At 40.6% G+C, this 22,578-nt stretch overlaps 2 protein-coding genes across 3 annotated transcripts in view; one reads left to right on the forward strand and one right to left on the reverse strand.

Moving 5' to 3' along the window:
* The first annotated feature begins 140 nt into the window (after positions 1-140).
* On the forward strand, positions 141-11,108 carry galnt17 (polypeptide N-acetylgalactosaminyltransferase 17). The gene is made up of 12 exons (XM_079582888.1): positions 141-536; positions 1,174-1,501; positions 1,593-1,776; positions 2,351-2,517; positions 5,540-5,714; positions 6,568-6,765; positions 6,858-6,975; positions 7,379-7,564; positions 7,694-7,831; positions 8,137-8,232; positions 9,343-9,504; positions 9,928-11,108. The coding sequence occupies exons 2-12, from the start codon at positions 1,267-1,269 to the stop codon at positions 10,066-10,068; spliced, it is 1,800 nt and encodes a 599-aa protein (XP_079439014.1). The 5' UTR covers positions 141-536; positions 1,174-1,266; the 3' UTR covers positions 10,069-11,108.
* A 3,180-nt stretch (positions 11,109-14,288) lies between these two features.
* Positions 14,289-22,578, reverse strand: part of caln1 (calneuron 1) — a 39,825-nt gene continuing 31,535 nt past the window's right edge. The window contains exons 5-6 of one of the 2 annotated variants that reach the window (XM_079582868.1): positions 18,615-18,771; positions 14,289-15,234 (exon numbers count right to left, since the gene is read on the reverse strand). In XM_079582868.1, the coding sequence (XP_079438994.1) occupies positions 15,107-15,234; positions 18,615-18,771 (285 nt within the window). In that variant the 3' untranslated portion in view covers positions 14,289-15,106. The remainder of the gene's footprint in view (positions 15,235-18,614; positions 18,772-22,578) is intronic. The other variant, XM_079582867.1, reaches the window with a different exon arrangement.

The following is a 22,578-nucleotide window of genomic DNA, read 5'->3' on the forward strand; positions in this document are numbered from 1 at the left end:
TAGAGGGTAGCATGCATAGCAAAACGAAATATAACAGATTTGACATGTTATTATTAATACCTTCCGGTAATGAGAGGGCCTGCTGCGCGCGTTGTCTTTTATCCCAATAATTGCACCTAATTGGGTAAGCCACGGATATTGCCCCGCCCACTTTCTCATCCACCAGCGCTGACCTGCTATAAAGTACCAACCGCGGCAAATAGCGCACGTTTTTTTTTGTGGTAACTGAGTGGATGAATGACACAAGGGCTCCTATGAGGAACTGCAGACACCGGAGCACAAAGGACTGATTGAAAGGGAAGCCAAGGTGGCGTTGTCTGTGCGCTAAGTGGATGAACTAAAATGTAAGGAGTGCCGGTGAATAGAGGAGGACGCGTCGGGATCCGCCACTGCTGCTGCCTGCATCCGCGGCTCTGCTGCTCAACGATGCTGCTGTCTGCTTCTTGTCACTCAGCCTCCCGACTGACACCTCGCTCGGACAGCTGCACCGCGGGGAGCATATGAGATCATGTGAAGAGCATCGTTTGGAGCTCAAGGTGCTTTTTTTTTTTGCGCGTTAAAGCTTTACATACCAGGGCTAGTTTTTTCTCTCTCTTTCTAGTCGCATCACTGGGCTATCCTTGAAGCGGGGTAAAATTGGGAACCCACTCATCTGTGTTTAACGTACTGTTCCCTAAAGCTCCACATATGCTGATTTTGTGTTTAACATCTGTGCTGGTGGATCCTTGAAACACTGCTGCTGCAGCTAGAGCACATATGGGTACAAGCTTTCTGACGGCACCCACAATAGTGCAAATTTCCATGAAAACCATCATCTTTCTCTCAGAGAAGTCATTTCTTTTATAGTGTTGAATTGATGAAGCCTTTTGGATGAAGGGTTTTCAACTCAAAACCTTGTCCAAGTGAGGAGTCTACTTTTGGTTGTGCAAAATTGGGCAGGCACATTCATGTCAAGGAATAAGGCATAGCTTGATTTTGGATTTTTTAAGTGCTCTCTCAGTTTTTTTTTTTTTTTAAATATATATATATATGGTATTTTATTAATAGTTTACTAATAAAAACGAAAATAGCACACCTGCAACCTTGGAAAAGGTATTAGACAACTATTTTACCTTCATGGAATCGTCAGTATTCAGGAGTTTCATTTCTGCTCATGCTTTGTCTTCCATCCAGTGTTTTTGAAGGTGATTGAGTCCTAGATTTGGCGGCGGTGCCTTCTCTCTCTTCAGAGATTTCCAGCCCAAATCTGGTCGGCTGCCACCTTTCATGGCTGTAGTGTTGAGACGATGGAGAGTCTTATTGGTGCTGAACGTGCTTGCAGTCGGGGGCTTCATGACCTTTTGGACCAGATGCAACACACGGAGTTTTCAGGCCGGCGATGTTGACATCGAAGGGAGCAGGGGCCGCAGCAATGGGACCCTGCCAGGGTCCGACATCAGCCACGAGCTGCTGCTGAAGAGGCTCAGCTCACTGGAGGATGTGGTTTACAGGCAGCTCAATGGTAAGAGGCTACTTATTGATAATGCTTTCATCTTTCGATCTAGTACTTCATTACATTGTACATCATGACTTACTCTTTCTTTCTGCGTCAGGACTATCCAAATCTCTTGGCCTGACAGAGGGCTTTGGAGGTCGGGGTAAAGGTGGACTTCCTGCCACTCTATCTCCACTGGAAGAGATTGACGCCAAACCCCTGAGGGACAAGTATGGCTACAACGCCTACCTCAGTGACAGGATTTCTCTGGATCGCAGCATCCCAGATCACAGGCCCAGCCAGTGAGTGCATGCTGACTAATACGTTCATTGTTTGTGTGCCATTTGTCTTGCCACTGCATGCTTAACGTGTAATGGGAGTGCACTAACATTAGTTATTAAGGTTTCCCAATTTCCAAGATTATTTACAGGCTGCGAACATAGATCTTTATTAACATACAAGATATTTATTTACCATAAAACTTTGATGTGATTTCCCCAGCTGCCTGTCGTCCCATGTTTTATGGACTGGTGGGCTTTGGAGCCAGATTCCAGCTTTCATTTGCAACACTGTCTTTTATTGTTGCTTGGATCACAGTGCTGTGTGAAGTGTGTATCTGCAGGCTTCACAGTAGCTCAGTCTCAGAGGGCTGCTTTGTTTGGCTGAAGGCACAACTGGGGCTGATAGTGGGAAGTCTGGCAGAAAGCGATTCAAATACACAAGACGACTGTTAAATGCATAAATGCAGACAAAAATTTCTGAAGTAAACAATATACATATATAAATATATGTAATATAAATTATATATACTGTATGCTGTACATGATAGTAAGATTACATGTTTGAGGCTTTTTTGTCCTCTCGCTCTGTTCCCAGATGTAAAAGACTTAACTACCCTAGAGATCTACCTCAGATCTCTCTTATCTTCATCTTTGTGAACGAGGCTCTGTCCGTGATCCTGCGCTCCATTCACTCTGCTGTCAACTACACACCTGCCCATTTGCTCAAAGAGATTATCCTTGTGGACGACAACAGTGATGATGGTCAGTGATGACTTTTTACATTTTCTCTAGCTACTGTATATTTCTGGTTATTTGCTGCTACACATTTCAAGTGTGCTTACACACTGCCTAACCCCACAAAAAGTTGCCACATAAAGGTCACACCCTGGGCCGCTTTTGCTATGACATTGTTTCAGTAAGCTTCTGTATTGTCATAAGATCTAGTGTTGCATTAGGTTTTCACCAAGATCTTGAATTGATGATGGGAGAATGTGACTGACCACAGTGAAAATCCTTCTCCAGCACATCCCAAAGATTCTCAATGGGGTTAAGATCTGGACTCCCTGAACCAGTCTTTCACGAGAGTGTGATCAATACTGGCATTGTCATCTTGGAATATGCAGCTGCCATCAGAGAAGAAGAAATCCATTGATAAATAACCTGGTCATTCAGGATGTTCAGATACTCAGCTTTATTCATTCATTTGAGAGGATAACCCCTTGAGATGCAGCATAGTCAGCAGATCTCATTCTTTGGGCACATAGTGTTGCTGAACAGTGGGCATTAGGTATGATGGGCGCATCACTTTACCTGCTCCTCTTCTTACCCTGATGTGCCCATCACTTTGTAACAGGATAAACCTGGACTCATCAGAACATCATCTTTTTCCATTGCTCCACAGTTTAATCTTTATGCTCCACAGAAAATGTAAGTTTTTATGCAGTCTTAATGCCTTGAGTTCCCTTCGCATTGTGCTTGTGAAATGCTCTTACTTTTCTATTTGACTTTGTCAAAAAGTAAACACAGTTCTTCCTCAGAGACGATAGGCTCCACTATCCTTGCAGTTTTAAATAATGCGTTGGACAGTTCTTATGCCAGTTTTTGTAGTGTCTGGAGCTTCCTTAGATGTTTCTGCTTGATGCACACCCATGATTTGACCCTTTTCAAGCATACTGAGGTCTTTGCCACATTCATGGAATTTGTCTTTTGACATGGTTGTTTCAAAAATTAGACGCCACTCACAGCATCACTTGGGTTTAAATGCCATTTTGCCAGCTGAAAGAAGATCACGCATGCAGCAACTATCCAATTGGAGGCTTGGAACTATTTTCTTTAGTTAAAGTTCCAGGTGGTGATCTTTTTTTGGTCAGGCAGCATATTAGTTTACTTCCTCAGTTTTCTCAGTGCCAGAAACAATTGTTGTTTTCTTCATTTTGGGGTATTGCCACCTCTTTCTTTGATAAGATTGAATTTCTATGGTAAGGCACTCATTGCCAGAGTATGAAACAGGCTTTGTCAGACAAACGGAGACAGATCAGTCTCTACAGGTAAAAGAACAACGAGGACAGAGATGTAAGTATGGGATGGGTAGACAACCGATTTGCTCAAAGAGTGACTATATCATATGATAGTGTCTCTTACAATCTGAGAATGTGTAAGAGGATATCCGGAAGAGCGCAGAAAGAAGATCAATCTAATAAAACAGAAAGCCAAAGCTGATAACAGAGAAACAGGAAGTCGTAGATTTGATTGCCAACCTCCAATTCGTCAGTTGAGGTGCAATTGCAACGTCATTAAACTTTGAATAGGAAAGAAATAGCCCTCTAGCAATCTCAGAATAGTATCCATATTGGGTTTTTAAATAAAATATTCTAATCAATATATTGTTATAAAGTCTGTGATAGGTGGTGACATGGTGGCGGAGCAGTTGGCGCTCTTGCGTCACATCAATAAGTCCTGGGTTCAATTCCTGGAGCATGCAGGCCTTTCGCATATTTCTCTTCCCGTGTCTGGATGGGTCTTTCGGTGATGCTGTGATCGCCCACTGCTCCTTTTTAAGGGTCGTTCCAGCTGCATCAAAGGATGGGTCAAATGCATAGGAATTTCCCTTTGGGGACAATAAAGTTCACATTAACCTTAAAAAATAAAAACTGCACAAATTGTTAGTCTCCATGATCTAGGCCACTCCAACTGAAATACACATAGCTGTTTTTGTGGACTGAGGTTGACATGCAAAAAAATCCCAAAACACAACTTTTAATCAATTAATCAATTTTGCTTGAACAATACATAAAGGAGTACAAAGGCTACCTCTAGGTTTGGCATTGATCACTCTATGGCTATGTGGTTATGCATACCCATAAATGGTTGAGCAATTAATTTAATTCACACAAAGCTGCTTTTAACATCTGTCAACATAGTCAGATGGTCTGGAGCATGTGAGAGTCAATTTCATCTTCATGTGGTTAATGTAAGACTGAGATGTGCCTCCAGCCACTCTCCACCAGTGTTGTGTTCCCAATTCTCCTTAGAGGTGATGTCCAGTCATGTTGATCAGGTAGAGCCCCTGAGGCAGAAACACAGGAGGGACTCTGTCTCTGCTTTTGACTTTGGATGAACTCTGTATTTCCTCAGAAACATAAGATACCAAAGAGAAAAGTGCTGCTCTGTTTGGGTTCACTTGAAGGGTTAGAGAAGGGTAATTGGGACGTTTTAAGCAAAATAAAATGGCAAAATAAAGATGTGTCAGATGTCAGAGAAACAGAAAGGATGTTGGAGAATGGCTCACCTTGAACTTGAAGAGTTGAACTTGAAGAGTTCTATCTAAACTGCCACTGAAAAGAATAACCGCATGCTTGTCATTTTGTCTTAGATCTATTTTAAATAGATTTTAGTAAAATTCCAAAAAGCAACATTGCACACTCATAACGCAGATTATTGATTGAATAAATATATCTTGGACATCAGCTGCCTGAGTGTGCAATGTTGCTTTTTGGAATTTTGAAGATTTTCCTCAACATCGTGTGCGTTGAAGCCACTTCTTTATCAAAACCACAACTGAAGTTACAAGTTTTTACAGCTACACAGGTAAAGAACAGTAGTAAAAAGAAAGTAAATGAGTAAATAAGTACACATTTCGATACCAGTATCGGCTTTTGAAATGTTACTCTTTATTTGTATTCATTCTCATTTATCAATCATAAAATGTACTTACTGTATTGCAAGCACTCATTTGTGTCAGCAGCACAGCTTAGTATTTCTATGCTTTTGTTTTTTGCTGCAGAGCAGCTAAAGGTACCTTTGGAAGAGTACGTGAACAAGCGATATCCTGGTCTGGTGAAAATAGTGAGGAACCAGAAGAGAGAGGGCTTGATTCGTGCCAGAAACGAAGGTTGGAAAGTGGCCACTGCCGAGGTGACTGGCTTCTTTGATGCCCACGTGGAGTTCACTCCATACTGGTGAGTCCAACTGGCACACACTTTTATTGGGTAATTACTGTTAAGTCCATCTTCATTGTGATGGAGATAAAAAAAAATACGTGTTATAAAATAAGGATGAATGCAAACAGAGACAGACAGAGACAGACCAATAAAACAGACAAAACTGAAGCTGCATCTGTTATAGAACATTCACGGCTATAAAATAAAAATTAATTTGTAAAATGCGTAAGCGCTGCAACATTGCACTGACACAGTTACACAAGACTTCTATTGGTTTTACTACTCTCTTTGCTATCAGATGTGTACGCAAGCCGTTCATTCAGCACAAACAGACGCATGCCCTCCAGAGCTGTGCAGAATCAAATGGAATTGGTAATAAAGTTTCTGCTACATCAGGGACTTTGTGAGTGAAGTGAGAGTGGAGGTGTTCAGAGACAGCTGCTCCATGTAGCTGCACATTAGTAATAGCAGGATTTGACATTAACACTCAAGCCATCCAGCCAAATGCTGGTAGATCTTCATTTTGGAAAGTGACATATTTACTCTCGCTGGCCACAGGGATAATTTAACAGTTTATTTTATTTTATTCATTTGACAGGGACATGTACAGGAGCATTAATCAGCATATGAAAAGATGCTTTGAATATGAAACAAAATTCAAGTAATTTTCTTTAAAATACGATCTTAGATATTAATTCTCCTGGGTGAAGTCCTTAGTGCTCATCTAATGTGGTAGACAATAGAACAATTATGTTAAGTTATTTTTAGTTATTTTTAAAAAAGACTTGTCACTGTGGCCGGTGAAGTAAACAATAGACGATGAGTCTAATTACAAAAGAAACTGAAGTGATGGTGGGTTGTGTTTCTTCAGGGCTGAGCCAGCTCTGGTCCGAGTTAAAGAGGACCACACGAGGATCGTCCTGCCATCAATCGACAACATCAAACATGACACCTTTGAGCTGGAACGTTACGAGAACTCAGGCCATGGCTACAACTGGGAGCTGTGGTGTATGTACATCAGCCCCCCCAAGCAGTGGTGGGACGAGGGGGACATGACTGCTCCCATCAGGCACGTGTTCTTCGTCCTGCTTTGAAATATGAAAGTCTTGTATTATGCACTCTACCTGTATATCACTGTCTTTTCTGATTTTTGCTCTCCAGGAGTCCTGCTATGATTGGTTGCTCCTTTGTGGTCAATCGAGACTACTTTGGCGATCTTGGCTTGCTGGACTCTGGCATGGACGTCTATGGAGGAGAGAACATTGAGCTGGGCATCAGGGTATGTGTGCCAGTTTTTTCCTCTGTGTTCTTGACCCCTGCAGTAAATAGAGCAGTGTACCCCGCCCAACATGCCAGCGCTGATGAATGAGCCCCATTTAGCTGGGTTACGGCTACAAAGCGCATCTGCATATAAGTGGGCCACAAAGCAAAAAGATATGAATACACTGTTTTACACATTTTACACAAGTGAGAATCTTACATCCCATTCAGAGAAGGAAGCGCCAGCCTGATAAGTCTATATGATGTACAACACTTGTATTTGTAGAGGGGGGTGCTTGCCTAATCTAATTGGTGCTAATGATAAATTGAAATGTCATCAGTTGATCAACACTCTTTTTACTTTTCCTCAGCGGCATCTGAACCTTTGGCTCTTTGTTGTGAGTAATGTGTTGTATGTGCAGGTATGGCTGTGTGGGGGCAGTATGGAGGTGCTGCCCTGCTCCAGAGTAGCACACATCGCTCGTGTGAAGAAACCTTACCACAATAACATCGCATTTCACACACGGCGCAACGCTCTCCGGGTCGCTGAGGTGTGGATGGACAAATATAAATCCAATGTCTATTTGGCCTGGAACATACCCATGGAGGTAATACAAGTCTTCACAATACTTGAAAAGCTACATTGACTTTTACTGAGTCGGCCAAACAAAGCATGTTGTTCGCAGGAAAAGGCAGCCATTAAGCAATTTTTGAAATGTGCGATTTTACTCATGCAGGACCATGGCATTGATTTTGGAGACATTTCCGAAAGGGTTGCACTAAGGGAACGGCTACAGTGCAAAAACTTTGAGTGGTACCTCAATAACGTGTACCCTGAGATGAGAAGGTACAGCAACACACTGTTCTATGGAGAGGTGAGCACTGGGAAGGTTTATTTATAAATGGGAAAATAATCGGGCCGATACGTTATGTAATATTTTACTTTGTGCAACTAATTATTGGTTATGTATTTCAAACAATGTCAACCTAAATAACTAATGAAACAAGGAGTAGGAAAGCAAAAGGGATTGATTAGTGTTCATTTACTGTCTCCATGTTTTTATTCATTCATAAGGTATTCAATTCAAATTAAGTTTACATTTGTGTAGATCAATAGTAGTTTCAGAATTACATATCTGTTCATTGCAAGTTTGTAAAATGTGTTGATATTTATTTGTAGATTCGGAACAATAAAGCCAGCCACCTTTGCATGGACCAGGGAATGAAGGAGAACCACACAGCGTCACTGCACCCGTGTCACGGCTGGGGTCCTCAGGTACATCCCATCATGCACCCATTATCGGTGTGAATCGAAGTTCTTTCTCAGCACCAGTGCACGTCCGCTCAGTGCTTTTAGAATGAAATTGTTTTATTTCACAGCGCGCTTCGAAAAAGCCCAGCGTCAGCCTGAGAATGTGATTCCGTCTTTTGAATTTCTATATGGTGTAGTGGGAACAAAACAAAAACATGCAATGAAGGATACTGAGGTAGAGTTGTGTTCAAAAGCTGGAGCGATCAGTGATCAAAGTCAGCTTTTTTGTCAAATTCACCACATGTAGAGCATGCACATAATAGAAATGTGTTACGCTACAGTATATAGGCAAACACACAATGGAGAGAAATGTCCTAAATGAAGAGTGATACCAAAGATCTTTTCACTTGCTCTGACTGTGCGCTGGAGGCGTCCCATGGTGAAATGACGGCATCCCAAACAACGCATTTAAAAAACTATATAGACATTTTCACTTAATATTCACAATTACACTAACCTCTCCCACCTTAACCGAGTGCATTTTCTCCAGTTCAGCTTTACCCAAATCTAAAAGGTTACAGCCTATAGGCCAGTGTAACACCTCATTTGAAAGCTAAGACCTACAAAATGTATGGATCTTTTTCCTTGCGTTGTCGTCAATTTTTAAACATTTTTTTCCAATTGCTTTTTTTGCCATATATTCATCGCCTTTTTTCATCACTTTTTTGTTACTTTTCTGTTGCCCTTTTTTGCTTTTTCGTCACACATTTTTGTCACTTTGTCATAGCTTTTTTGTCAAGTTTTTGTCTGTCTATTGTTGCATTTTCATCCTTGTTTTTGTCTCGTTTTTGTTGCCATTTTGACCCAAGACGTTTTTAGATTTCGGTTGAGCCAAAGTGGAGAAAATGAGGTGAGGGTTAAGAGGCAAAATAAGGATCTTCTTATATTGAAAGTAGATAAATTACTTAGAACATATTATCAAAATCATTGATAAATAATAAAAGAAGGGCAGGTTTCAGTCATTGAGAATAACTTTATCTCAAAAACGAAATATACAGTATCTTGCCTCACACTTTTTTACCAGTGATCTGTTCTCGACCTTTTTATTATGATGTGGCACTGTGCTTCTCTCAGTTAGGACGTTATACCAAAGAGGGGCAGTTGTTCCTGGGACCCCTGGGCAGCACAGGCGATGACACCCGCTGTGTGGTGGATGATCAGAACAGCAGCCTTCCTCAGCTCCTCAACTGTGACAAAGTGACCAACCTCAAGCAAAAGACATGGCACTTCTCACAGGTCAGTACATCAGCAAGTGTTCCTCTGCTTTTCTTCGTTAAATAGTTTTATAGTTAAAGCCAAACTGCCAAACATTTCAGTGTGTATTTTTTACCGTGAGTGGGCTCCTCACCTCAGATCTAACCCTTACAGGACATTACCAGCTCACCATACAGAGGGTTTACATTTATTTGGTCCAAAATGTATTATTTATTAGTGTATTAGTATTTGAAATTATGATTACAAACTGTTAATAATTTGTTATTAATTGAGGATTGGGACTCACCATATTAAGTGTTTTGCTCTACATCATTGATTCCTGATGACTATGAATAAATTGTCTTGTCTATATAGCATCCATATAGGCCAAATTGCACAGGAACAAATAATATATATAATTTCCTTTTTCCGTGCTCTTGTCACATCCATTTTTGTGCTCCCCAGAACTCCTCAATCATCAACCAGGCATCAGGGCGCTGTCTAGAGCTGGTGCCGAGTAAAATAAATTTCGGACACCAGTTGGTCCTGCAGCTGTGCACTGGACAAACCTGGACTATCAGGAACACTATGAGACAGGAGGAATAGTCCTTTCGATGGGACGGTGGCTGTGTCTCACAACTGCTCAGTCGTTTATGAGAAATGAACTACGCTCCAAGTTGGACACTGGGATTTTTTTCCGGTTGGGTTCCGCATGATAACTTGTTTTTCCCTTTTTTTTAAGTACGTTTTTGATGTGATATTGCCACAGATTCTCCTGTGCCACAGAACATAATATATTTATTAGTAAAACAAGTCATCCCTCATGAGTTAATGTATACCGTGAATGTGAGAAGCCAAACATGAAGACATTTGCCAGAGGAGGTGGGTAGTAATCAGTTACATACTCAAGCACATATTCCTGAGTAACCTACAGTATTCTTTCCCCACACAATACTTTATACTTATACTTTGAGGTGTCAGGACTCTTACTTGACTAAAACAATTAGTTACTCTTTTTGAAGTGATTACATTTATAATTGACAGTATTGTATCGTCCTTTTCCTAACATATATTCCTCTATCAGTTTTATGGAGTTGATGAGAAATGTCAGAATCTTCACTTAATGTTTTGTCTTTTGGATTACATCACTACTGACTGTCACAGTAAAATTATTTCATAGCGATGTTACTCTTACTTGAAAAAATATTTCGGCTACTCCACCCACCTCTGAAATTTGCAGACTTTTTAACCTCTGTTTTTAGTTTCTATATTTGCTATACTTTTTTTGTTTTGTTTGTCAGAGCAATTTTAATTACTTTAATGTTTTTCGCCTGGTCACGTTGAAACCTGAGGGCTAGTTCTTTTAACTTCTGTAGCAGCAAATGCAGTAATTGTAGCATGATCGTAACCGTATGTATGCTCACATGGAAGCAGTCCAAGGGAGTTTTCTGTGCCATTCAACGCTGTTGCTGATGGCCAAATATAAATGAGCTGCAGCCGTTAAGCACTTTTGAACGGAAACTTGTATAATAGGAATTGTATACAAAAGTGCCAACTGCGGGTAATTGGGGCTCTGTGTGATGTCATATACTGAGTTTGATGTTGGGATTGTGCTCCTCAAATATGTCTTCCAATAAACTGCTTTACTGGTTTTACTGATTTTTTTTACTGATATGAAACTTATTATAGATATTATACAGTACTTAGTCACAAAACATGAAGTTAATTTATTTAGATGCTATCTATCTATCTATCTATGATCATTTACAGACAGTACAGGGGCCCTATCGAGAAAGGCCTCAAAATCTGTGAAACTCTCGCCTGTTAATGAAGACTTACAATCATACTTTTAGTTGTGGTGCATTTTGGAAGCTAAATATTTTCAGCTGGCTATTTCTTGTAAAAATAAATAAATAAAAGACTCCTAACTACCATTGGTTGAGGCAACCATGTTCTCTGGGATCCTCTTCAGCCCTTAGGCAATCTCCAGATTTGCCTACCTTATTGTGAGGGCTCTGAAAAGTGTCCAGGGGTGGCCCATTTGCTCTCTTACTTAAAAGGCAGAATTAGCATTACATTTTACACTCTGGACTGGTGTGAAAAATTAGCATGCCCAAGTGCTTCTAGTGACTATGCACAGCACAAGCAGTGAGGAGAGATAAGACACAGGGCCCTGTCTCAGATATGGGGACATGGACTGGGAGTAGGGACAAGGGGAGACACAGGCTGCATGTTAAGAGCTTGCAGAGAGGAGCAGGCGGCTGAACAACAGGACAGCACATTGGCCCATACCATGAAATCGGATTAATAAATGCCCGCCTCCTTGATCCTGTTTACAGAAAATGACACCAGGGACAGATGGGGCTCAGCACTGTTACATTATGACAACTGTGCATTAGGCACCCACCGATGTCTTCACATTTTACACACTGGCTCCATGAATTAGAATGAGTGTCATCATAAACGTGCAGCGGTTTGGATGTTCCTGTGGTTATCCTTTGGGCTAGTTACAAATTACATTTGAGCACCAAATATTTTTCAAATAGGCTTAGTCATAAATAAATATGCAGAAATATACAGACAGAACTGAATATTCTAAGAGAGACAAAAATGCATAGCCACACACCAGGTTTTAAAAAAGGTTTACTGTATTGATCTTTACTTTTGTACAATCTCAAGTATTTACATACAATGCTATTTAATAAATATTTGCTTCTAGACTATATGTTTAAATGCTGCACATGCAAAGTATATGTAGAATGTGCTTGTCCAATAGTTATTATTTCTATATACAAAACATTGACGATCTGACCACCATGCTACGTGAGTCACTTAGTATGTTCCCCTATACACTCACAAGTCCACTCTCTAAGACTAAACTACATCACAGCAGTGTAGAGCTAAGTCTTTCATTGTGAATAAAGTGTAAAAAATATGAACTGCAAAATCCAGTGATAATTTCATTTGTGACTGAAAACCATTCACAGGTTTAAAAGATTTCTTCTGCCAGAAGAGTTTGAGTCCGAAGATTAATTATGTGAACGTGCAAGTGGCACTCCACCTGCACATATACGTCGCTGTGGTTGACCCATAGATTTTAATAAAGGTTTATATATTATATCTATGTGTAGACCATACAGACATGTAGACATATAACAAAACAAAATGTTCAACCCATGTTTCTAGATCAGTGGCTCTCATATTTTAGTGTGTGTACTTCAGGTGCATGCAGGGCCATCTGCACTTTAGACTATATTTCATTTCAATCAAGCTCATATGGTGTCGAAATTCTATGAATCTAACCAATCAATCAAAACCTTTTAGACCCAGTTATTTCTGAGTTGGGAAAATTTGAGAACCACTGATCGAGGCAAAACAAGAAAGAGCAGACCACCCCTAGAGGGCAGTCTTGCACAACAACACAAAACCATGATTCTAGAGTAAACCTCAACACAGTTTAGCAGCGGCAACAATTTAGGAACCACAAAAGTACAAGTAATGGCTTTTAAAAATTTGTTTTATCTTATTAGAGTAATTTAGTGAGCAATAAATTGGAAAATGTCATTGTTTCTGTTTATATTCAACATTCATATTTGTAATTTGCAAACATTTACTGAACTGAAATGATATATATTTTTTTCTGACTAGAATATTATTAGCTTGATCTCCAGAGGATGTATTTCCGATTCCAATTTGTCCAAAGAGCTGATTAAACATGCTAAACTGATACAATATGCTTATCCGAAATATAACACTTGTTTGTAAACACAAAGACGCCTCTGCTTTGTATGGCTTTCAGATTTGGGCATTGACCCAGTGAGCAGAGTGCACCAACAAGCAGACAAAACACAACCATACTGAACGTTTTAAGGATACAGCTACAGGACACTGACACATGCATTTACTATGGAGCATATTAGTGTGGATAGAAGTGGTGGATTTACATGATGGATCAGACAGGACTAAGTGCAGGAGTCCAGAGGCTCATTGTAACCAGTCTGAGGTGTGACAGCCCTTGACACACTGTAAAGGGATTAAACATACAGTCATTTCAGACACTTTAAGTACCACACAGGAAGCTCCAGTGCCTCTAATGGCGTAATACAATGTGTCTTTTATATTCTCTGACACTCATTGTCTGTGGTGCATGCCGTTCATGCTTTGCATATGCACCAATAAAATGAAGCCAATATTACACCATAAAACCACTCATGGGGTCTAAATCTTCTCTAAGGAACTCCTGCTCCAAATTATTATGTTGTTATTTTGCTTTCAACGTCAACTGAGTCATTTAAATTCCTTGGATAAAATTCTACAGTAACAATTGTATGTATTTATTTAACCTCTTAACCTCCATCTGAACTGAGCTCATTTTCACCAGTTTGGCTTTACCTAAATCTAAAAGCTCCTTCAAAAATCTAGAACAACAAATATGAGTCCCACTGGCTAAAAAAGGCTGTGTTTAAGAAATCTTTTGTCCCCCGTGCTGTGGGAATTCTAAATGAAGCAGCCACAGAAATGAACTGTTCTTATATATGTGTTTTTGTTTTATTTTTTCCCTATTGGACATGTTTGTATTGTCCATAGTCTTGTTTTTCTGTGTGTTGGTGAGCCAAAGATGAATTTCTACCTCGGTAGACAATAAAATTCTATTCTATGAGATGAAAATGCAAAAAAGTGACAAAAACGTGAGAAAAAAGAAAGGAAAAACATAATTTTAAATGGTTTTTTTGTGTGTTAGTTTTTTTAGATTTGGGTAAAGCTGAACTGGGGAAAATGGACTCGGTTAAGGCGGGGGGTTCAGAGGTTAATCAGAATCTCTTTTTCCATAGGGGACCCTGTTTTTGCAGACATACGGACAATATGCAAACTCCACATAGAAAGACCCCCCACTGTCTGGAAAAAATGAAAATTTAACCCAGGACCTTTTTGATTGTTCAACATGCAATACCACATCTACAAAACATAACCCCACAAAACAATGATGAATTTGCAATTTCCCTCACATCTTGCCTAATCTAAGTTGTAATAGCATTCTCATTCCTTGTAATGAGCAGGTGCTGATGTGAGAAGCAAGATTCGTTTTCCTGATTGTACACTCTGAGGTGTGGAGCTTTCCTTTAGTGACTTTGTATTTTGGTTTTGCACTGCGTATAGAAATCTGTCAACTTCCTTTCAAACTTCCTTTGTACTAGAACCATCCACGGGCTTTAAGCTACTTACTTTCATCTCCGGTTGCAGGGCACATGAGCTGACTGCAGCACCTCAGCGGTTTCCCAAGTTCAAGAGAGAAAGTTGCTGATTTTTTGGTGGTCTGGTGTGTCGTCGTTGCCGTCCTCCTCACATCCAGCCGCAGTAATGAGAAGGTGGCAGCTGTGTCCCTCCAGGCTGCAGCGAGGCGATGGTGAAACCTGCTGGGAGCCCCTGCACGGACAACGGGTCTAAATTATTGCATCGACAGTAACAGTGATGTGAATGTCAGCCCTTTGGTGTCCCTGTCGAGAGGAATGGAGGAGGAGGTGAAGGTGTAGTCCGACTCCTCGCGCTGGCTTTACAGTTTTCAGTGGAGACTGGGGGGTAACAGGTAAAGTCCGGAGCTGTGACGGGAGCATGTAGCAGCGGGGCGCGGTCACTGCCGCCCGCGTCACTCCATGCCGTTCCTCAGCATCTGGTTGGCCGCGATGAGCATGACGCTGATGATGAAGGCCATGGCGAAGGCGCAGATCAGGCTCTTCCTCACGCACGTCTGACGGTTCTTTTTGGACGGGTGAACTGAAAGGAAATAAGATTCATCAATATTTGTCGATTCAGTTCCTAAATCACCCTAAAATGTTGCTAGTTGTAGCATTTCAACAAATCCATGACTTGATTATAATGCTTTTGACTTCACCTGTCAAAGGCTTTAATATCAAATCAAATAAGAACATTGGAACAATGACTGTAAACATTGTGTATTATAGTGAAAGTCCATATGAATATTATAACTATTTGGAATAGCTGACTTGTGACCAGTTGGATGTAATTACTAGAACTTCCTCAGTGACCTATTGCACAGAGCGCAGCCTCGCACCAAATCTATTCTCAAGTTGAAACTGCTGAAGTCATCAGAAAACTTCCTGGCTGCTCCAGCAAGTCAGAAGCTTAATAAAAAAAGGTAGCACAGGAATGCCAATCCTGTGACATGGCTGTCAGTAAATCGCAAGCTTGGGGTTGAAAATTATTATCCTGCTTTTCAGTGATAAACAGAGCGCATGAATAAAGTTAATATTGAAAATGTTGTGACTAGGAAGGAAGGGTATCTGTTGAATAAGCCAGAGCAAATTGTATTTAGTGAATCATTACACCCAGTGATTTTAAAGCAGTACTAAGTAACTTGTTTACCTTAATAAATCTTTCTGTAGTCCCTCTGAGGCAATACAAGTGTTAATGGGGTGATTGTGGGTCTTTCATCTCCCACCTGGTGTCTCTGGCCAGAAAACCACAATTCTAACTTCGCTGCCTACGGGTCGGAGGCCCCAATACACACTAATAGAATCATGAAGAAGAAGCTAACAGGCTAACAGGCAGAGCAAACAGCGGGCTAGGGCATCTTAAACAGTAGGCTATTTACAGCCAGTTTGAGTCAAAAATGTATCTCATTGTGTAATTGGATGTACAATATCCCTCCCTTCCTTTACTCTCACGGACAATTAATGAGAAAAAACGCAAAATTCTACGACACCTGCAGTGGTGCTTATGGCCTCTAGGGGCATGAGTTACTTAGTACTGCTTTAATTTGGGAGCCTAGAAGAACAATGGAGACAGAGAACAAGAAAAAAATGTAAGAAAAAAACTAAAAAATAAATAAATAAATAACTGCATTGGAGGGACATGTTACATTGATAACAAAAACAATGTAATGTCTTATAAAACAACTACAGTATAAAAGTGTTCATGGAGTGGTGTAGAAAGTGGGCCACACCTCATTACCTGCCTAATGTCTGCAGTGGTCCCCCTCTCAGGGGCTGATCTGGGTGGAGGGGGGCGTTTTATGAGGTTACACAAGGTTCAGTGGCTCCCCTCACAACTAATGTCTCTCTCTCAATTTTACACTCCAGTCCTGCAGCAGCATCCTGTGTGTCTCCAACTGGCCATCTGCTGTCTGCGACAGCACTAACTTCTTAATGGACAAAATGTCAAGGTGTAAAACTTGTTGCATTTAGTGCCCTGGTAAGGTGGATCAGAACATATTTTGGTCTTTTGTAAGGTTAGAATAGTTTATATGTGTCTGCTTCATACTATAAGATCAATTATTGCTGGAAATTGAGATAATTTACCTTCAGAAACATACCTATATGAAACTAGTTTATACCATTTGCTTTCCGTATAACAATTGTCATTTACCACAGCTATTTTTAACAGTGTGGTGAAGCACTATATAAAGTGTAATTGGGAGACGCTATAACTCAGACAAGTTACAACTGGGAACAACTGTAGCCGTGAAACGAAACAGCTTTTAATCCATTCTCAGTATATGGCAGCTGTCATGTCCATACATCATGTTTCCAGATGCTCTACCCTGCTGTGGTTACTGTTTATAGTGGTCTGCATTGATCGTGGAAGGAGGCGGAGTGAGGCCGAGGGGGAAATCAGGGGCCTCTGTTGCCCACTCATCCATCAGAGAGCCGGAGCAGAGGATGGATAGTTGGGTATGAATGGCACAGTGACACTAAACATTGATTATACTGACTGAGCACTGCTGAGGTGCAGCTTCACACTTTGTGCCGCGGCCGTAAAGTCTGCCGGGTCGTTTTATCACGTTGTTAATATCAGGATTGGGAACTCATGTTTTCCGTGGTCATACACCCTATAGACAGCTAGGGTCCAGTGCTATATGTTCAGACCGCAGATTACAGTGGCAATAAAAGTAACACTTAGCGTATAGTGTTTATTGATTTTTATAGCTTTATGTGACACTCAAAATCGAGTTAAGGTGACAGGTCCTTAATACTTTTACCTAAGGTGACAGGTAAAAGTATTCATGTAATTTTAATATGTAGCCACTGGAAAACACAAAAACAACTATTTGAGGTTGTCCTAAATGGACACAGTGGAGGAAGAGAATCTGAACATCTCCCCTCGTTGCACAGCTGAAGTCCCACCTGTCGGGAAGTTCATCCATGCTGTAATTTATTCATTGTCACCTCACTCAGTTGTGCTATTGTGTCTCTCCTGGTTGAATTGTTTTCTAAAAATCTTTGGCTCAGCAGCAGAAATACAGAGGAAATTGAAGTGGTTGAAAATCTGTGCCGTAAAAGTTTGTCAACGGTCCCTCCGGGGTGGAGCACTAGTGCATACAGCAGCTGCTCCAAACCGGACAGCTGTGCGCTCACATCCATCACACTGCACGGTCCATGTACTAAACTGTGGGGAGGAAAGTGTCACAGATGCTCACAACTCAAACCATTGAAAAGGTGCATGCCCCTTTGAGATTGATGTCCTAAAATAAAAGATTATTATTTTGTTTTTTAAGTATGACCAAAACCTTTCCAATTCTAGCTCATAAGAAGTGGAATGGGGCCCACTGTTGTACGCATTGAATTGAATTTGCTGCTAACTCCTGGGACTAGTCCATCTGATTATGTGCCATACTCTGTATAAAATGTGGTAAGAAAGTGCTGATTTGGCAAGATATATCCACAAGTGCATAGTGGGAGAGCTGACAAGTTAGTGCTCCTGGTTTACAGCAAAAATAATTTACATTCTACATCCACAGGCCGGTGTAACTGTGGTGTCCCTATGGTCTGACTGTGCGGCACAAGATGCACACTGCCTGTGTTTCACCTATTTTTGTTTTATTTCTTTATATAAGTCCCTTCATTTTCAATAAGACTCTTCGTAATATCCAAAATATTAAGTAGTGAGTAGTAGGGACTATTTTTAATCCCAGACACAGGAGCCGACCACTGTGGTTTGACATAAATGTTGGATGACCAGTTTTGCGCAGTGAAGCCATGCATATGTGATGTGCTTCTGAACAGGTGCCCAACTGACGGCCGTCCCGACCAGCCCTACCAAATCAATAAATCAGCAGGTGCACTGTCGCACAGCCCCGACATGACGCATTAGCGTCTGTCTCACTCACAATGGGGGCTATAGAAGTGGAGACTCACCTCCCTCAAACTCTGTCTGGCAGTTGCCAGCGTTCTCCTTGAGGGACTCTTCCTCATTGATGATGATGTTCTCGATGTCCTTCATGGTCAGATGATCACGAAAGGCGTAGAACAGGATGTGTTTGAGCTCCTCCAGCGTGATCTGCTGCATGTCGAACTGGGAACACACACAATTTATTTGTTTAGTGTCTTTGCAATTCTGAAATTAAAGGACCTGCACCCCAGCGTTACCTTTTACAAAAGCTTGGTGGAGCTTGTTCATTTAAAATGGTTTCTTGTGGTCCAAACCCATTCCTAATTGTTGTAATGCAAAAAATATGTTTCTCCGGGAATGAGTTGATAAGCTTATACCTGCAGTGCACACCTTCCCGGGATTTAGGGCCCCTAAATCACAAATGAATTAGGAGGCAGATGGTTCTAACCTCCTTGTGTCCTTGGCACCGCCTTGCAAATGTTGGTGCTGTGGTATGAATATCCGTACTTCGCTATGTGTTTGGTGGAGGTAGGGGAGAGACTATTGCATTAGAGGGTATGCAGGTGACGTCACAGCATTGGAACAGCATGGCGGACAGAGGCCAAATGAGTCTGAACTTTGAAATTTGTAATTGTTTGTTTTAAAACTAAAACTTGGACAGTTCTGTTTAGAATCAAAGTGCAAAACCGCTATTGGCCAAATGAAATGCTTTATGAGTGCCAAGCAAAATAAAATAAATACATTTCCATAATGAAAATGAAAATGAAAAGTTTGGGGGCAGAGTTGGAGGGAGTATTGACCCTCATCGCACTGAGCAAATTCCCTGTTTACAATTGAGCATCAGATTCTGTGGATGAGTAATTGCTGTTGCTAAACTTTTTATCTGTTGTTTTTCTGCTAGAGAAACGTTACCCTTGGGGCCAGTAACAAAACCACAATGTCTTTCGTTATCTCAAAATGATGCAATGGAAGGCAGCTGAACAGATGAACAGTGTTTATATTCTACTCTTAAGTGGCATTAACGGCTACAACAGGTGCAAAGACGACGCCAGTAAATCAAAGCTATAAAGAGAGGAACAAAACAAAGACATTGGGTATTGTAAGAAAAAAATTACGTCTGGCTTTTTCATCAAGGTCATAATCACTAGTACAAAAGCAGCCCCCAGTCTTTTTCGTTCCAGTTTGTTGCACTGCATCCATGAAACAGTACAAGTAAAGTGCAACTAAATGTGGTCACTGTTGAAAAACACAAGCATCATAAATCAGTTTGCATGTTTACATCCCACCACCTGTTCCCATACAAAAGCATTCACTTTAATTAAGGCGCTGCATAAAGTTGCATTGTTGATTAAATTAAATGCACCAGAGTTATGGGCTGTGGGAGTGATTTAGTGCTCACTGTTCAACGTACAGGAAGCTTTAGGCCACAAAGAGCTTTGATATAAGGTGTAGACAACAACCACAGCACTTGGAAAACCCACCTGCTTACTCTCAATTTTAGCAACTTCCTTGCAGATCATTGTTGCCTATTGAATTGTATCATACTGATGACTTGGTTAGTTGACCCAAATGACTTCCTATGGCCCTTTTGATATAGACCAATGCTGACCCATAAAGTGCTGTGGTTTAGGACTCGGTGAGGCCCGGCCTGTCTCCAGCATGAGCAAGGGGGGGCTTTAGTTTGGGAACCACTTCTCCAAGCTCTATGTCATATTAATAAGATATTCAAACTGGTCAAATTAATTTTCTTTTCTTCTTTTTGCCCACAGGCGTAATTAAACAGGGCAGTTCAGTGTGGAGGGGGGAAAAGAGCAAAGCGAGACATTCAGCAAATTGTCAAAGCTGGGAGGCAATTTCACAACGCTGAGCCTGTCTAACTGTCCGACATCAGCACTGCAGCCTGCAGCCAAAACCACTGCCGTGCAGCAGTCTATATCAAATTCTTATGCTTTGACAAATTTTAACCCAACACACTCTCACACAAACACCAAGGGAACGTAAGAAAGAGATAATCTGTTATCCTGCCATTCTGTTATGTTGATCAACATAACAGTTGTGCACAAACAGTAAATTATAGCACTCTTCTTTAGCAATCAAACATAGAGCATAGCACATAATGTCCAAGACATACGTTTGCCAGCCCCAATAACTTTTTGGATCAAACTGTATTGATAACTGATGATTTTGTGACTGATGTGGAGAGTGAGAAGTCGTTGGCAGGCCGCTGGACGCATGTACGGACTGAAGCATAAATCACACTGGGCTCAGCATCATTTGTTATGTATGGAGGGGGCTAATGAACGCAGATCACGTCCCACATGGTAATAAGTCCACTATACTCTCATTACAGCGCTGATGAAAGGTTATGGTTCAAGTTTTCATCTTTAGGGCCCCGCTCACAAATCTAAAGGAGCAGAAAATTAATGATCCCGCAACAAATACAATTCTTCAGACAAACAAAGAAGTTGAATAGGTGCAGATATATTCAATAGCAAAGACTAATGTATCAAGGCTTTTAGGATGTAGAACTCCTGTGATGGCGAGCAGTGAACTACAGGTACGAGGAAAAATAGAGACAGCCCTAGCATTTTATTTACAGCAGTGGCACGCACTTAACACATAAGAGTGCACGATTTGTTAATGTCATGCCTCCACCAGAGCCCAGGGCAGACCTGCTATTCAGGCTCCCATTGACCTTTAGTAGAAAGTATGGAGGAATGTCTCTGCATCTGCAGTGAATCATACAAATGGAGGTACAGCTTCAGAGTGAGGTCTGTTGAGAGATGACTTCAGTCTCTATGATCAATGCATGATTCTGAACTAGATCTGTTAATGAGTGACAGTGCGGGAAATTATGTTTCTGACAACATGGTCCTGCTCTTCTTTGTCACAAGGTAGTTCTGATCTAGTGGGGCCAATAAAGTCAATTTAATTTGAATAAGCTTAATAATAAAAAGGTTTCAGTGTAAGTCACTGCAGATATTTTAATACTGTATGTCTGGATGATAGAGCGCTATCGACAGATTGGAGTCATCGAGAAGCCCAAATATTAATTATTTATATCAGTTCACATGTTCCACACAGCAGCCTTCACAGTGGGACTCTTTAAATCAGTATCAAACTCAGATCAAACATATTCAAAAGGTCAAATTAAATCTCTGACCGTTATAACAACATTACCAAACTAGTGATTGAATGTAGCCACATTATAATATTGAGTTGACAGTTTGGGTCAGATTTATTCATGTAGTTAACACATTGATGACTGAAAGGATTAAGCCCGTGAGTTCTCCATGTTTTCTGCTCTGTCACCACGTTCAATAGACAATGCTGGTTCCATTAAGTCCAGACTGCAGGTCTATTAACTGCATCATTAACTATAAGTGCTTTCTGAACGCTTCACTCAGCCTTGGAGCGACACATACTGTTGCACGCCTTAATCACAATTAACCCCTTTATTATCCAATAATGTACTATGTATCTCAACACAAATCCTTTCAAGTATCACAAGTATTACTAAAGTACAGTCATACTGGAACACTTTTACCTTTTAAATTTAAATTGTTTCTATATTACTATGGAGTTTGCATGTTTTCTTTTGGTTGGTAGAAAATAACTGTTTCTACTATTTTCTACAGTACTTTTTACAAACAGTTTGCTTAGCTATCTAATAAGTTAACTAATATTTAAGCATGGTAGAAAGCTGGCATAAGCCTCAAAAACCAAATGAATCCATTGAATGTTTGGACACAGTGCCTGCAGATTAGGGCCGGATGACGTGAAATACATAATTATAAATCAAGATATTTTGTTCTCTCATATTGGGTGATGTTTGATGATTTTTGAATTCTACTTTCTCTTTTTAATATATATGGTTCATGAATTAGATATTTAAAAAAAAAAAAAGTCAAACATTCAACTCGTTCAAGCCAAGATGTTTTAACAATAAAGATAAGAATTTGCATTTTGCCACATCAGGCCTCAATATAT

This window comes from Gobius niger (assembly GCF_951799975.1).
Source record: "Gobius niger genome assembly, chromosome: 1".
In the NCBI taxonomy this organism is placed as follows: Eukaryota; Metazoa; Chordata; class Actinopteri; order Gobiiformes; family Gobiidae; genus Gobius; species Gobius niger.